Source organism: Carassius auratus, chromosome 12 (assembly GCF_003368295.1).
Source record: "Carassius auratus strain Wakin chromosome 12, ASM336829v1, whole genome shotgun sequence".
Classification (NCBI taxonomy): Eukaryota; Metazoa; Chordata; class Actinopteri; order Cypriniformes; family Cyprinidae; genus Carassius; species Carassius auratus.
This window is the reverse complement of record NC_039254.1, coordinates 9,729,408-9,744,784: the sequence shown is the minus strand read 5'-3', so window position 1 is coordinate 9,744,784 and position 15,377 is coordinate 9,729,408. Positions and strand designations below refer to the sequence as shown.

Below are 15,377 nucleotides of genomic sequence, written 5' to 3'. Positions count from 1 at the left end.
AATACTCCCAGAAGTTACTGAGCAGCCCACTCTATTTGTCTCACTCTTTTTTGTCTCAAACTCCTTGCCTTGCTGGCCTCAACGTTTCCTGCTTCATTGTCCCAGGAGCCTGTCAGAGAGCCCGCTCCAGTCCGGGAGCCCACTACAGAGCCTGCTGCCAGCCAGGAGATCATCCTGGCTCTGCCCAAGCTTCTAGCTCTGCCTTCCTCTCCCTGGCCTCATGCCCTGCCATTCCTGCCCTGGCACCCTTGTCTAGCTCTGTTTCCTGGCCCTCTTCTGCTACACAGGCCTGGCCCGCCATTCCTCCCACTGATCTGCCTCCCTTTCCACCTCCCTCATGAACTTTTGTGTGTTCTTGTTGAGCATCTGGTATCCGCTCCTTAGAGGGGTGGAGTTGGGTTTGGTATTATGGATTGTAGTGTCAAGTGGTGGTGCCCTAGACTGGCCACTGGATGGCACTCTCCCCTTCCACTGTTTCATGTTATGAACACAGTTTCCCTTAGTTCTTTGATCAGTCTTTTGTTACTGAATATAAGCTGTTTGTCTTTAACCCATTAACTCGTCACTATATATACACCATGCTCACTTGGACTTGTTGCTGCATTATTAAACTGGTTACGTTTTGTTTGTTTCATTGTTTTCTTGGAGGTTGCTTTGTGGGTTACCTCATGTTTTTTTGCCCTTGTCTTGTTTTTGGATCTTTGTGATGAGAAATAAATTTGCAATTGGATCTATTTTGTATTTGACATTCTGTAATAAATTTAAAGCAACAGCAAGCAACAATTTGATAAACATTCATTCAGTTATTCAAGTTCTCTCTATTAAAATTGGGGCTACTTGGGGAACAAACAGTCTTTGCAGATTATCGATCATCTATGATTCCATTTCTGTAGCATCTCTTTAGCTAGCTGCTAGCTACTCTGAACTTGCGCTAATGTTATTATCTCCAGTAGTTCACATTAACACCCATTTAGCCCTTGTCATTAGACTTGTAAAGTCCCTAAATGCATATTTCCCCCATTTGATGACTGTCCCAGCTGACCCAAAACATACTGTCCCACATACTCATATTTGATCATGTGGGATGACAAAAAATGTTTAGAAATGGATAAAACATATTTTCAACACTTTAATACACATTTTGTTGCTTGAATAGATCATAAACATATACACAATAATTAGGAACATTGCCTTATTTATACCGATATATGTCCTTAACATTAAACTGGCCAGAGTCCTATATCATTGTCACACAATTCCCAGGGGAGCTTCTTGGGCCCTGTCCCAAATGGCACCCTAAACCCTCACAGTTTTTCTATGAGTCCACACTTTCATGAAGTAATGCTACATTTACTGTCTGGTAGAAGTCTGCTGTGGAGCTTGCCCCACTGTCATCATACAAAGGATCATTGGAGTCTATCAGTTCTACCCTTTGAAATCCTTCATTCTGAAGGGTCCTTTGAAGTGGCTAGTTTTGAGCATTTCGGTAACCACCCTTCGATATGGTGCCCATGATTGTTTTCACTCCGAAGTACCCTTCGGAGGGTGATGTATCCCATATGGAACGCACCGGAAGTGTTCCATTTGGGACAGGGCCTTGATTGACAAGTGCCCTGCCCCTTTCTGTGGAGTCACCCCGATGAATTCATGTGAGTTCAGTCACATGACTTCCATGCTAAAATTATAGTAAAAGTCTTGTTGACAAAATTTTGTTTGCTTAGGTGTCCCAGATTACCTGAATTCACACTTCTATTGTTAGAGTTAGCTGGTAAATTCAAACTGTAGCAAAAAAGTTTGACTAGTCCACACATTTTAAAAGCTTGCAAATTATATGTAGACTTTTGCATCCTCTAAAACCTATCCAGAAATCTATCGAGGAGTGAGCTTGTGAATTTAGTCATGTTTCAAGCTTTTGTCCCATTCATTACTGTTATTTGTACCTTTAGCTGTCTCCACTTTCATCGTTTTTCACCTGTCCATATAAACCAGGCTGTCTCATTCTGTTTCATGGAGTCCTTGTTTTCCATCACCCGGCTTTCTCGTGTTCCCTTGTGTTTTTCTTGTTTCTTGTTTCTTGTTTGGACTGATTTTGTGGTTATGACCTCTTGCCTGTTTTTTGGATTGCGATTTGGATTACACCCTTAAAATACTGCGATTGGATCTCTCGTTTCCTGTGTGCATTCGTTACAGAAGAACTCCATCATGGCCAGATCCAGTGGTGTGGGATTTCATATCCGTTCCCCAGCCACCATAGAGGAGCGGATGGGGAGACTTTCGAACTTAACCACCCTCCATCAAAAGGGGAGTGAGGTGGGTGGTTTGGCACAAATATTCTGGACCCTGGCGGTAGGAATGGGATACAATGATGAGGCACTTAAAGACCTTTTTAACGCTTGTCTGGATAACCCTGTGCCTGAGTGGGAGATGAAAGAGATGGAGGTCCTGGATTTTTGAGGGTTCACCATGTACCAACAACATCGGTCTCAGTGGGATACCCCAGCCACCCCTATCTCTCCAGGTGTGATGGCCAACTCTAGACCTGTGTTTCCAGACAGGAAAACCGCCAGCCCAGTGCCACTGCACAAGATGGCCGCCAGCCCAGCGCCACAACACCAGGTGACCGCCAGGCCAGAGCCACTGCCCAAGATGGCCGCTGGCCCAGCGCCACTGCACACTGCACTGCACCGTTGACCCTCCAGAGTCGGGTCTAGTCAGTTCCCCGTTGACCCTCCAGAGTCGAGTCGAGTCAGGTCCCCGTTGATCCTCCAGAGTCGAGTCGAGTCAGGTCCCCGTGGTCCCTCCAGAGTCAGGTCAAGTCACCATTAACACTCATGAGTCAAGCAAAACCACAGTTAGACCTCATGAGTCAAGTCAAGTCACCAATGATCTTCATGAGCAAAGGCAAGTCACCGTTGATCTCCCTGAGTCAAGTCAAGCCACCGTTGATCTCCCTGAACGAAGTCAAGCCACCGTTGATCTTCCTGAACCCAGTCAAATCACCACGGATCAACACTTCTTTGTTTTGTTGTTTTTTTTTTTTCACTTCCTGACTCTGTTTCCCTCTGTGGACCTGGCCCTCCATCCCTCCCCCTTATCCTCCACCAGTCCACCTCCCTCCTGGTCTATGTGCTCCTTGGTATGTTCTTGTTCGGTGGTGCATCTGGTAGCTGCTCCTTAGAGGGGGGTAATGTCACAGTGTCTGGTCTGTGTTTCCCTGGGTGCACAGAAGGACCCCACTGCAGGCACTACATTTCCTACAAGCCTTTGTCCCATTCATCACTGTTAATTGCCCACCTGGTTTTGCACTCAGCTGCCTCCACTTTCCTTGTTTTTCACCTGTCCATATAAGCCATCCTGTTTCATTCTGTTTCAAGGAGTCCTTGTCTTCTGTCACCCGGCTTTCTCGTGTTCCCTTGTGTTTTTCTTGTTTGGACTGATTTTGTGGTTATGACCTCTTGCCTGTTTTTTTGGATTTTGTTTTATTAAAATACTGCAATTGGATCTCTCGTTTCCGGTGTGCATTCGTTACATCTGGTAAGCTGTCTAGTCCACTTTGGTCTTTTGATTTGGTTGGTTACTTGGTGGTAAAAAAAATGTTTATATCACTATAGGAGATGTCAAAGGAAGGATTATTTTCCATCAAATGAGAGAGAATTCAACACACTTGCAAGATATTGGGAAGTGGCATCTTACATACCCACAGTTGTTTAATTTGAGCACTTTGACCTGAGACAAACCCTGCGCTCTGTCACTTTCACAAACACATGCGACTTGTTATGTGAATATATATATATATATATATATATATATATATATATATATATATATATATATATATATATATATATATATATATATATATATATATATATATATCCATTTCAATTAACTAAATGTATATTTATAAAGCTTTTCTTTACAGTTAACATTGTTTTTAGGGAAGTGCCTAAAAGCCCAGAGTCTTATGTGAAATGTCACTACACTTCTTTAGAGAACTAGACATTTACTGAGCATTGAAGCCAATACCCCCAAACATTCCAGACTGACTGGCCTGTACTCTGTAGATTTGTACACCTTGCAAAATTACTTCCAATAATCCAGAAAATTTGTTAAGATAAATGTGCCCCCTAAAAGCACAAGTGTTCCTGCTTATGCACAGTAACAGAAATATTACATCAAATTTTAGGCTGTGATATGATTCTGCAGTGCCATTTCCCACTAATCTTTGTTTGCTCTTTTTCCGTGTTATACATTCAGTCTCACATGTATATATGCTTTCCCCCTAGCTGTGACTCATCTTCATTTTGCCCTGTGCTGCAATGATAGATGCTACTCTCATATTCATCTCTGTGTCACTGTGTCATTTGTGGCAGCAATCCCTCATGTCTAAGGCTCTGGCGAGTGATTTAGATCAGAAAAGAGAACAAGAACATTCAATAATGTGAACATGCTTATTATTTATTTAAGCATTTTGTGAAAATGTTTTTAATTAAGTGTAACATACAGGTTTGTCCACTAGAGGTTGACATAGACCAGAAAGTAGGCTATTTAATGCAACAACCTTTGTTAGAGGATTATTTTTGTTAATCTGTATTCTCTAAATCATTCATGCAATGAGTCAGTGTTTCTTTCTTTCTTTTGTGGTTGTGTAATCATATAATTCTTCTCTCGAACATAAGCTATGAGTTATACATTTTATTAGATGTGATGCAGTTATAAAACCATTTCTGTCCCCTATGAAACCATTTTTTTTTTTAAATAAACCAATCTAGTCTTAAAAGATAGATGAAATAGTTTGTAAAAGTGTTTTTATTACCTTATCCTAATTTGCTGAGAAAAAAAGTGTTAAAATATTAAATTTAACAGAATATCAAGCCAAACTGACTTATTTAAACAAATGCATCATTAAGGTGTTTTCAATTTAAACCATATTTTTTGGACAAAATGCAATTCCATAATAATGTTTCCATCATTATTCCAAAATCCATCTAAATATTGTGTATAGAATGATTTTGGACTTTTTTCTAATAAATGATGCTTGATCTGCAAATCACAATCTTCAAGATCTCTTCTGATTCAGATGAGAGAACTGAGGAAAGCATTATGAATAGAGGACTTGTTTTTTTTTTAAAAAACACATCTTAATGATAGATTTGTTTATTAAAAAACAAACTCTATAATTTTGAATGTCTTGAGGGTGAGTCACAGTTTTCGTTTTGGGGTGAACTTCAAGATTGTGGCTATGTTTGTGCTACTATCCATCCTTTTGGAAAAATCACATTTGCACTTTTCATAAAAACTAATTTTCATAAGAATCATATTTTGTTCTCAGTTTATTCCCATGTACTCGTTTTCCAATAAAGGTTTCTGTTTATGAAGAGAAGGAACAATGACAGGTCAGCACATCTCTCTTAAAACAGTGGAGTGACAGTTTGAAGTGTAATGTTAATATTACTGTATCAGATTATACATAATCTGATATAAGAGAATATGTATTTGTGTGTCATTGCCAATTATAATAAATGTCCGTTTTCTCTTTTTGTGTGTCTTCAGATGGCAGATATGAATTATCTCTCCTTCACAGAAATCGAGCTGCATGTCACAGATGCATCCGTCACCTTTTACAGGATAAAACAACTGAAGCCCACCCAGAGACGGCACCCAAACCCTGATTGCCCGGTCTACATTAAAATCAATCCTTCATTGAATCCTTTTGTCACATTGTCTATCTATTAACAACTAAAACTAAGAAATAAGGCAGGTTTTGACTCAACACCCTGTGAATCAACACAATACAAGAGCACTGAAAGCTTTTTGCTCATCTGATTCACTCTTCTCTTTCAGTGTGAATTCACTAATGCTCTCTCTGCTTTTTGTTTGTACTTGAGTGGCTTTCAAGGTTTACTTCACAAAGGTTCCATTTGTTAATGCAAACCTCCTTGAGATCCTAATGGATGTTGACACTGGTGATGAATCTTTAAAAGTATTAAAGTACACGAGGTTAGAGCGATTGCATGCAGTTCAACAAGCGTGCCTTGGAATATTGGCCCAAATGTACAAAACGCACCGCTATGCAGAACGATCATATTTCTTTGCGAGTGATTATGAGCGAGAGCTTCATAGAGCTTTTTCTCCTGGAATGAATGAGTCTGACCTGTATTTTCCTGCTGTGATGATCAATGACATTTGCCATCTGCACTGTGAGGTACCAGGAAGACAAGAATTACAGCTCCACAAGGGACTGCAAAATACCTCTCTGGGTTAAAGGCTACAGATGAGCAATGCATCATACGTCTAGTAATAACTGTGCCCTTCAGCTCAAAAGTAGCTGAGGCATTATTCTTGCCCTTGGAAGTGTAGCAGGAGTCATATGTATGTGGAAGGACTTGAATTTGTTTCTTTATAAAAGTTAAGCAAATCATTTTTTCCATGTTTTTTATTTTTTTTTCACACAAGGAAACGGTCATCCAATTAGTAAAATGTGTAATAACTTATGCTACCTGTTCAAAAGTTGTGGTTTGTGTTCACCAAAGTTGTATTTATTTGATCAAAATACATTACAGTAATATTATGTAAAAATATTTCAGTTTAAAGTAACTGTTTTTTGTTCATTATTTTAAAATGTAATTTATTCCTGTGATGGCAAATCTGTTTATACACACACACACACACACACAAACTACAAAGTATATATATATATAGCAGTGTTCAGTATCACATAATCCTTTAGAAATCCTTTTAAATAGGTTGATTTCCTGTTCAAGAATCATTTATTATCATTATTATGATCATCATCATCATCATCATCATCATCATCCTCAATATTTTTAAAGACCAGCATTTATCTGACATAAAAAGCTTTTGTGACGTTATACATCATACCATTCAAAAGCTTGGAGTCAGTATAACCTTTTTTTTTGTGGGTGGTTGGGGTATGGAAACTAAGACTTTTATTTAGCAAGGATGCATTCAATTGATCAATAGTGATAATGAAGACATTTACAATGTTACAAAAGATTTTAATTTCAGATGTTGTTCTTAAGAATTTTCAATTCATCAAAGAAGCTGTAGAGTTTTCAGTATTATATATAATAATAATATTATATATATATATATATATATATATATATATATATATATATATATATATATATATATATACATATATATATTTTACAGCAAATCAGAATATTAGAATGGATTCTAAAGGATCGCATGGATGAAGTAATGATTTTAAAAATTAATCTTTAAAACAGGAATAAACTGCATTTTAAAATATATATAGAAAGCAGGTATTTTGGATTAAAAAAATGCATTAATTAGAAAAAGAGAATTAATTAAAATATAACTGAATATAAGCCTAACAGAGCACTCAGATCATTAGGATCGAGTCATTTAGAAATACCAAGGGTTCACACAAAACAAGGGGAGTCCTCCTTTAGTTACTATGCCACCCACAGTTGGAATCAGCTTCCAGAAGAGATCAGATGTGCTAAAACACTAGTCACATTTAAATCTAGACTTAAAACTCATCTGTTTAGCTGTGCATTTATTGATTGAGCACTGTGCTATGTCCGAACAGATTGCACTATATTTTCACTGTTATTTATTTTATTTTATGTACTATCATTTTCTTAATGTTTAAATTCATTTTAAATAAGTACATTTTTTAATAATTTACAAAGTTTTAAAATTGCTTGTTCTATTCTTGTTATTATTTTTCTTCATTATTATTTTACTTTCTTTTATGTAAAGCATTTTGAATTACCATTGTGTACGAAATGTGCTATATAAATAAACTTGCCTTGCCTTGCCTTGCCTTAAAAAAACAAAAAAATCTTACTGTTCAAAAAATGTTGACTGGTAGTGTACAGACACACACACACACACACAAACATTAGAATTTTTTGATGATTAGAAATATTAAAAAGAACAGCATTTATTTGAAAAAACGTATACATTTTTGTTACATTATAAATGTCTTTAATGCTGCGCTTTTGATAAACGCAATACCTCACTGAACCCTCACTGACCCCAAACAGTTGAACTGTACTTTATATATTTTTATTGTTTATACTGTATTATTTTATTACACTCCTTTGAGATCACACTTTTAGGTTACAGTTTAGGGACCAATTCTCACTAGTTGCTTATTATTATGCATAATAATAGGATATTGACTGATTATTAGTACTAACAAAGCATATTAATATTAATCCATTATTCTGATATAAGACTCCTTAATTCTATCCCAATACCTGAACATCTTACTAACTATTAATAATCATTTAAGCATTAGTAATAAGCATAATCTTCCTTGTTCAGATTAACTCTGCTTTCTGGACTTCACACATCATTCAGTAATTCACTCCAAAGCTCATAATGGTGATGTGTGACTGAAATGTATTTGGCAGAGCATGAGTAAACACAATTCTTTAAAGTGTTAATCATCTCAAGGATGTGAGCTGTGAGGAAGCTGGAGATTTTCTCCCCCTGAAGGTTCAGGTCACAGGGATGCAGCTGTTTTCTTTCTAGAACCGTAAAGACCTTCCCAAGTTTCCAAAATAAATACTGTATGTGCCACCAACTATGAGCTTTTTATCATCATTTCCACCTCTCTGAAGGTCGTTTTCTTTTTAAAAATAGTTTGCTTGTCCAGTCTTGGGAAATGTCCCTCTTTGACACGAGCTTTGGCTTGGGACTGATCTCATCCCCTTAAGACAGGCTAATGCCCTCAGAGCCACCTGTCCATCAGAGCAGTGTGATTGCACGCTCTCCTTCCATTTTTTTTACCTCAACCACATTTATCTATACATTTATGTATATATTTATGTATATTCATATATTTATTTATTTATTTGAGTGAAGAAAACACACTAAACCACAAATATAGCCGTAGAAAAAAAAAGTATTCTAAGCAAACTTTATTTTTCATTGGCAAACACAGGTTAGCAGTGTCGAGCAGTCCCTGAATAATTGGCACGGTAAACAAAAAAAGGCTTTTAAACAACACATGGGTATCCTGACATTCCATAGCAAACAAAACAACACTAGATTACACATCTGAAAAATGCTTCATTTTTAAAAACAGGGTACAAAAATATGATAGTATATTTCAAGAAACAGACCTTGCAACATAATTCACAGTTCATTAATTGTCTGCAAAATATCTGACAGTGTTAAAACATTCATAATCTTCAATGGGTAATTCAGTCAGTGTAAACGGAGATGGGCTTAAGATTCTGAAGAAAGATGATTTTTAATATTTTTTAAATTAATATCTGTTTATATGAATCTATTACAGATTTTAAAAAGAAAAATGTATGGTGCTTTAACCATATTATGATCTCATTAATGTGATTTCCCTCACCAAAGTCTACATTTATTTAGACTGTCTTACAACAAAAGAATTATTAAGATGAAATATTATGAAATAACTGTTCAACTACTTTTTATTTCTCAAGCTGCTGCCATTTTTAGTGTTTCCACATGAAGAGTTAAAAAAAAAAGTTTACAAGTTGCAATTATGAGCTCTACGAGGATATGACTGCTTTTTATAAACCTCATAATTCTGGTAATTCCAACATGGCGTGGACACAGCTAACAAGATAATCATACGCATGTCTGATTTTGTGTGGACCAAAAAGGTGACATGACAATGCACCATGGAGTATAATGTAAATACACTGTAAATAATTGATAATCACTCAGTAATATGGTATTTATCAGAGTACCATGGTAGTACCATCTTATACAGTGTGTTTTGTAATCACAAATTTCCTTTAGCCACAAATGTCAAGTGAACATATCAACTGAAATGTTACATTTACCTGCTTTTTGTAATCTATCCTAGAATATTTAAATATTTCACTGATATAGTTGATTTATGTTGATTTTTCTAAACTATTTACTACTTTTCGTTTAAGTGGTGAATCTTTTTTGAGGATAAAAAGGATTTAAAGGGACAGTTCACCCAAAAATGTAATTTACTCATCCTCAATCATCCAAGGTGTATATAACCTTCTTCTTTCGGACAAAAACTCTGATTGTATTCTGAAAGAAGAACTTCATATACACTTATGATGGCTTGAGAGGGACTAAATCATTGGGTAATTTTAATTTTTGGGTGAACTATCCCTTTAATATCATTCAATAATATCTGCAAACATCTTTAATTGTCAAATAGCCGATCTTCACATAGTTCCAGTGGCCACTTTGAGGCTCCACCAAACACCTCAATGTTACTGTCAGTCCAAGCCACCACATTCCCAGGTGTGTAGGATGAGCAGTTTGACATGGCAATGATATCCGTGGAGCGCAGGACCCGATCCCAGATGTTGAAGTGGCTCAGTTCCCCCACAAAGGCCTGGGTTGCATCAAAGCGCCCCCCTACTACATCCTGTTGAGGCCATAAACGACAGGCCTCGTTAAGACAACAACAATAACCCCTTTTATTTTCTCTTAGAGGATGTGCAAACTAACTCTACGACATTGTTTACTGCCTGAGGTCATGTTTTATTTAAAGTGTAATGTTCATGAGTCAGTAACAATGTTGTGCAGGGATGGCATAAAATTACAGATACAGGGTGACTGTGCAGCAAAAACGGCTGTATCAGCTCTGCTTATGTTCTCACCTGCTCTTGGCCCAGGATGAGGACTCCTCCCTGCTTGATAGGATGCCAGGGGGCCAGATTTTCTCCTGATCCCAATCTTTGGCCATCCTGGTAGGCTTCCCAAAGCCCATCCCTGGTTGTCCAAGTGATGCAGATATGGTGCCACCTCCCATCGCTCAATGATAGAGGTAGTTGTGCCACCTATTTGACAACAGTAGGTATTATAATATTAAAAAAATAGATCTTAAGTTTTTTTCCTACCAGGAATTATACTGCCAATATGTAATATCTCTGTTCTATATAAAGTATAGTTCAGCCAAAAAATATTCATTTTCTTATCATTTATCGGTCCTCATGTCATTTCAAACCTGTAAAACTTTCATCTCTTCAGAAATACAAAAGAAGAAATTTTGAAGAATGATGGTAACACTGGCTTCTATTTTGTGGAAAAAACAACAATAATAAGAAAGTCATACAGGGATGGAATGATGACAGAATAAGATTTTTTGGGGGGTGAAGTATCCTTTTAACTCACTGTACAATGATTAGTTTCATTTACACTCTCATATCTCATTTGATGTCATGTTTTTTCAACTTTCCATGTTACATTTCCAGGTCACATGAACCCAGTGGTGTAAGGCGTCAATGACATCAATCATTTCATGATGTTTCTAGAAGGTATTAACAACTCCGATACTTTTATGCTGCTTTTCCTTTTCTTTTTTGAGTTTATCAGTATAAATCACTATACATTATATTTTTGTACTATATTTACAAATATAATTGCAAAAAAAAAATAATATGAAAGTCATTTCTTTATGTTAATAAACAATGGTTTTCTTATAAATTCATTTTAATATTATCTTTGTCAATGTAGAAGGTATAAGCTAAATTATGATAATCTGCAATAATAGTCATAATAATCATCATCAGTGTCCTCTTAAAACTGAATGCCAAAATTAGCATTTTGTAATACGCAGGTTTGTTACCTTGTCATTGATGAGCAGTTCTATAGGGTTATGGCCCCATTCGATCAGTACAATCTCATTTGCCTGGCCAGGCACTCCATAGGAAAATGGGGTTCCAATGCCGGGGCTCGAACCTGACTTGAGCCACATGCAGATAGTGAAGGCGTACATTTCTGGCAGGCTTTTCTTTACTTGTCCGAAAAGGTAATTTGTGCGAAGTGGAAGAGAGATCTTGAAATTCTCTGGTGATTTAAATCCAGCTCCTCCTAAAGTCAAAAAGGGTGATTTATTATTGTGCCATCGCTGGAAGAATGCAGAAATATGCTGGCCGACCACAAAACAACCTGATTACCCCTCGGCAGTCGGCACTGGAGGGTAATGAAGTTAAATCAAACATTAAGAAAAATAATGTGGACAGCTATAATCAAGAGTAGGGGAACCAAGAGGTGAACTCTAACACTATCATGAAGCACATAGTGCTAAATAGTTACAAACATGGAAATCAAATGTATTACAACACCTCCTACACTCTAAAAAAATCCTGGGTTAATTTTTTAACCCAGATGCTGGGATGAGCCTTTTAGGTCATTTTTTTGGGGGTTATTTTTACAGTTTTTGGGTCGTTTTTGTGTTACCCAGCTCCTGGGTCAATGTAACAACCCAATGTTTGGGTAGTTTTTGTATTACTCAGATCTTGGGTCAGACGTAACCCAGCGGTTGAGTTATTTATCGTGGGAATTTTGCTTCTCTTCTGGAGAGAGCAGTTATAATTGATGTATTTTTCTGTAAAATACAGGTTTGTATACATTTTATTTTATCTATAAAATCACTACTGTGTTGTATATCGATAAATTTTCTTAACGAGTGTCACAGTCTTTTTGCGTGATGGAAAAGCCTGATGCTTTGCATAAAATAAACGATTTTATTCATAAAGATACAGAATACAAATACTTTGGATGTTAAAATAGTTCCTCAGAGCAGTTTCCTGTTTGTTTTTGGGCAGGTTATAAAGGCAGTCGCAGTCGTGGCCTAATGGTTAGAGTGTCGGACTCCCAATCGAAGGGTTGTGAGTTCGAGTCTCGGGCCGGCAGGAATTGTGGGTGGGGGTAGTGCATGTACAGTTCTCTCTCCACCTTCAATACCACGACTTAGGTGCCCTTGAGCAAGGCATCGAACCCCCAACTGCTCCCCGGGCGCTGCAGCATAAATGGCTGCCCACTGCTCCGGGTGTGTGCTCACAGTGTGTGTGTGTGTTCACTGCTCTGTGTGTGTGCATTTCGGATGGGTTAAATGCAGAGCACAAATTCTGAGTATGGGTCACCATACTTGGCTGAATCTCACTTCACTTTCACTTTCACTATATTTCGGCTATGACTGAAACGCAGGAGGGCGGTCTAAGCAGTGAGCAGTTCCCCGCCGAACACGACTCCAGCTCGGGCACGAGAACCAGCTTGATGCAGTGCAGCTTAGGTGGAAACATAATAACAGAGACTGGTTAATAACATGTAAATAACTTATGTTTAACGTTTAGTTTTTACTTTTAATTTTTGTTTAACGAGGTTAAATATGGGCAATATGTATAGCCTATTAAACGATATAAACAATGCTGTAAATGATAAATAAAGTAGAAAAAAGGAAGTTATCATGCAAACCAGTGGTTGTGTGGATTATTTTAGAAAAGTTTAGAGGATTTAAATTAATCTGTAAACATTATTTAATGTATGAAGTAAAAAAATAAGCTAATAGGCTAATATAGTAAAAATGAATGAATAAACCATAGCTGGGTTAAATCATCCCATTATGTTGGGATAAATAAACTACCCAATTTGCTGGGTCCAAGATGGGTTCTGTCCTATATTTACCCAGCCCAAATTGGGTTGTTTTTAACCCAGTGATTTTTAGAGTGTAGTCTCTTGTACTTGGCAAAGAAGAATGACTAGAGAACAACAGTGTTTTGTCCCGACCTTTCTCCAGTTCAGAGATCCTGTTCATGAGAGAGTTGAGAGTACTGTCAGTGCGCTGGCGATGAGCGACGCTCTCATTATATAACTGGGACTTCTCTTCCTCGAGCTCATTGACCTTCTTGAGCAGTTGATTTTCCAAGTCCTCCAGTCTACGCTGCAGTAAATTTCTCAGTTCGTTAGGAAAGGAGGCACCGGAGATATTGGCTCGCATTTGCTGTTGCTTTGAAAGGTTAAACAACAAGAAAAAAGGTTACTTTTTAAAGACTCCTATATGTTCCTGACAGAATTGTATATGTATATATATATATATATATATATTTTTTTTTTTTTTTTGCCTAATAGGACTTATTCTGAGAAATACATAAATAAATTTATGTTAGGGACAAAATAAATTGCTAGGTCTCTAGGTTAAATGTTTTTTGAATGATACAGGTATCGTAAATATTTTTAAGAAATTCAATTGTTGATAATTAATAGAAATGGAATAACAATAAATGGAAACAAACTAAATAAATGAATACGGTCAGAAAAAGCCATGGTTTCCAAAAAAGTAGCCCACTTCATGTAAAATAAATAAATAATTTATTAGAGTTAGCGTTTGCTCCATCATTTCACACATTCAGATTAACACCTGACATTTAAGTCGACTGACACTTTCCAGACATTTCGTCGCTTGGGGCATCGTAAGTAACTTTGGCATTTGTGGTTAAGGGATAGAGACGTACTGACTAATGAGATAATCCCTCTAAATCTTCAACGCCTCCACATAATTACCAAAATAGTCGTGGCAGAGAAACTTCCGGCACGAATGTCATCTTAGTCGTTTAATCTGCCTATTTATTCATGTAGAACATGACAAAACCTATGCAGCTCAAATAAAACATCTTACCTCTAGATTTTCCAGTCGATCTTTCAGACTCTGCATGGTTTTTCCAAGAACGTCAATGGTGTCATTTGGATCTTTAGGCACATCATCCATTGTGTCCTTATTCATTTTCCTAAATGCTTCAGAGTCAGACTCGCATCGTGACAATTTAGACGTCAACTCTTTAATCGTTCCCAACTGAATGACAATTGTCTCCTTCTGTTGTAAGATGGTCTCGCGAAGTTGCATAACGGTGTTTCTCAGTTCCTCCTCCTGGACCGATGCGCTTTGAACAGGCAGAGACTTCACGGGGCAACTTGTATCCTTGTCAATGGGGACTGCGGTACATAGAAAGCGCTCACCTTTGTCATTCTGTCCATAGACAACTTTTACACAAGTCAGTGCATAGATGCATATGAGTGCGGCGAGCAGATGAAGCATGTTGGAGCGATGTAATAAAGGCGCACGGAGAGGTTCAATAATATGTATGACAACGTAATACTGTGTTGAATGGCAAAAGTAATCCTAAACTACACATACCGAGTAAAACATTTTCATCCGTGGATGTTAGTTATGATACCCAGCTCTTGAACACCTGACGCTGCGCTTCTCGCGCTAGTAGTGCTGCTTACAACAGGAGCGTCACAGTCAACAAATGAACTTCAGTGATTGGTTGAATCTGATTGGATGTAGTATTAACGTCACTGGCCCTGAGAGTAACTATAAAATAAAGTAAAAAAAAAAACAAACAAAAAAAACAAGTAGCCTTAATCCAGCACGTATTTCAACCTACTGCTTTGAGTCTGTGATTATGGGATATTATTTATAGCAGACATTTTGTTTCATTGGCTGTATTCATTGAGATAACATCCTCATATAAATGTGCTTTAGCTAAATTAGATAAATTTTAAGACTTATTCTTAAACTGTATTTTTTTTTCAATGACAAAAAAAAGGAAGTAATTGTT

General features: G+C 37.1%; 1 protein-coding gene across 3 annotated transcripts; it reads right to left on the bottom strand.

The window, feature by feature from the left end:
- Positions 1–8,917: 8,917 nt before the first annotated feature.
- LOC113111768 (neuronal pentraxin-2-like) lies at positions 8,918–15,104 on the bottom strand. Of its 3 annotated transcripts, XM_026276835.1 has the most exons (6): positions 14,951–15,104; positions 14,435–14,748; positions 13,546–13,759; positions 11,603–11,847; positions 10,635–10,814; positions 8,918–10,399 (listed from the first exon to the last, which is right to left on the bottom strand). In XM_026276835.1, exons 2-6 carry the CDS (start codon positions 14,657–14,659, stop codon positions 10,172–10,174), a joined length of 1,092 nt encoding a protein of 363 aa, XP_026132620.1. In that variant the 5' UTR covers positions 14,660–14,748; positions 14,951–15,104; the 3' UTR covers positions 8,918–10,171. The 3 variants fall into 3 exon arrangements, with proteins under 3 accessions (XP_026132620.1, XP_026132619.1, XP_026132618.1); XM_026276834.1 differs by having other exon boundaries at positions 14,435–15,104; XM_026276833.1 differs by having other exon boundaries at positions 13,546–13,765; positions 14,435–15,098.
- Positions 15,105–15,377: the final 273 nt, after the last annotated feature.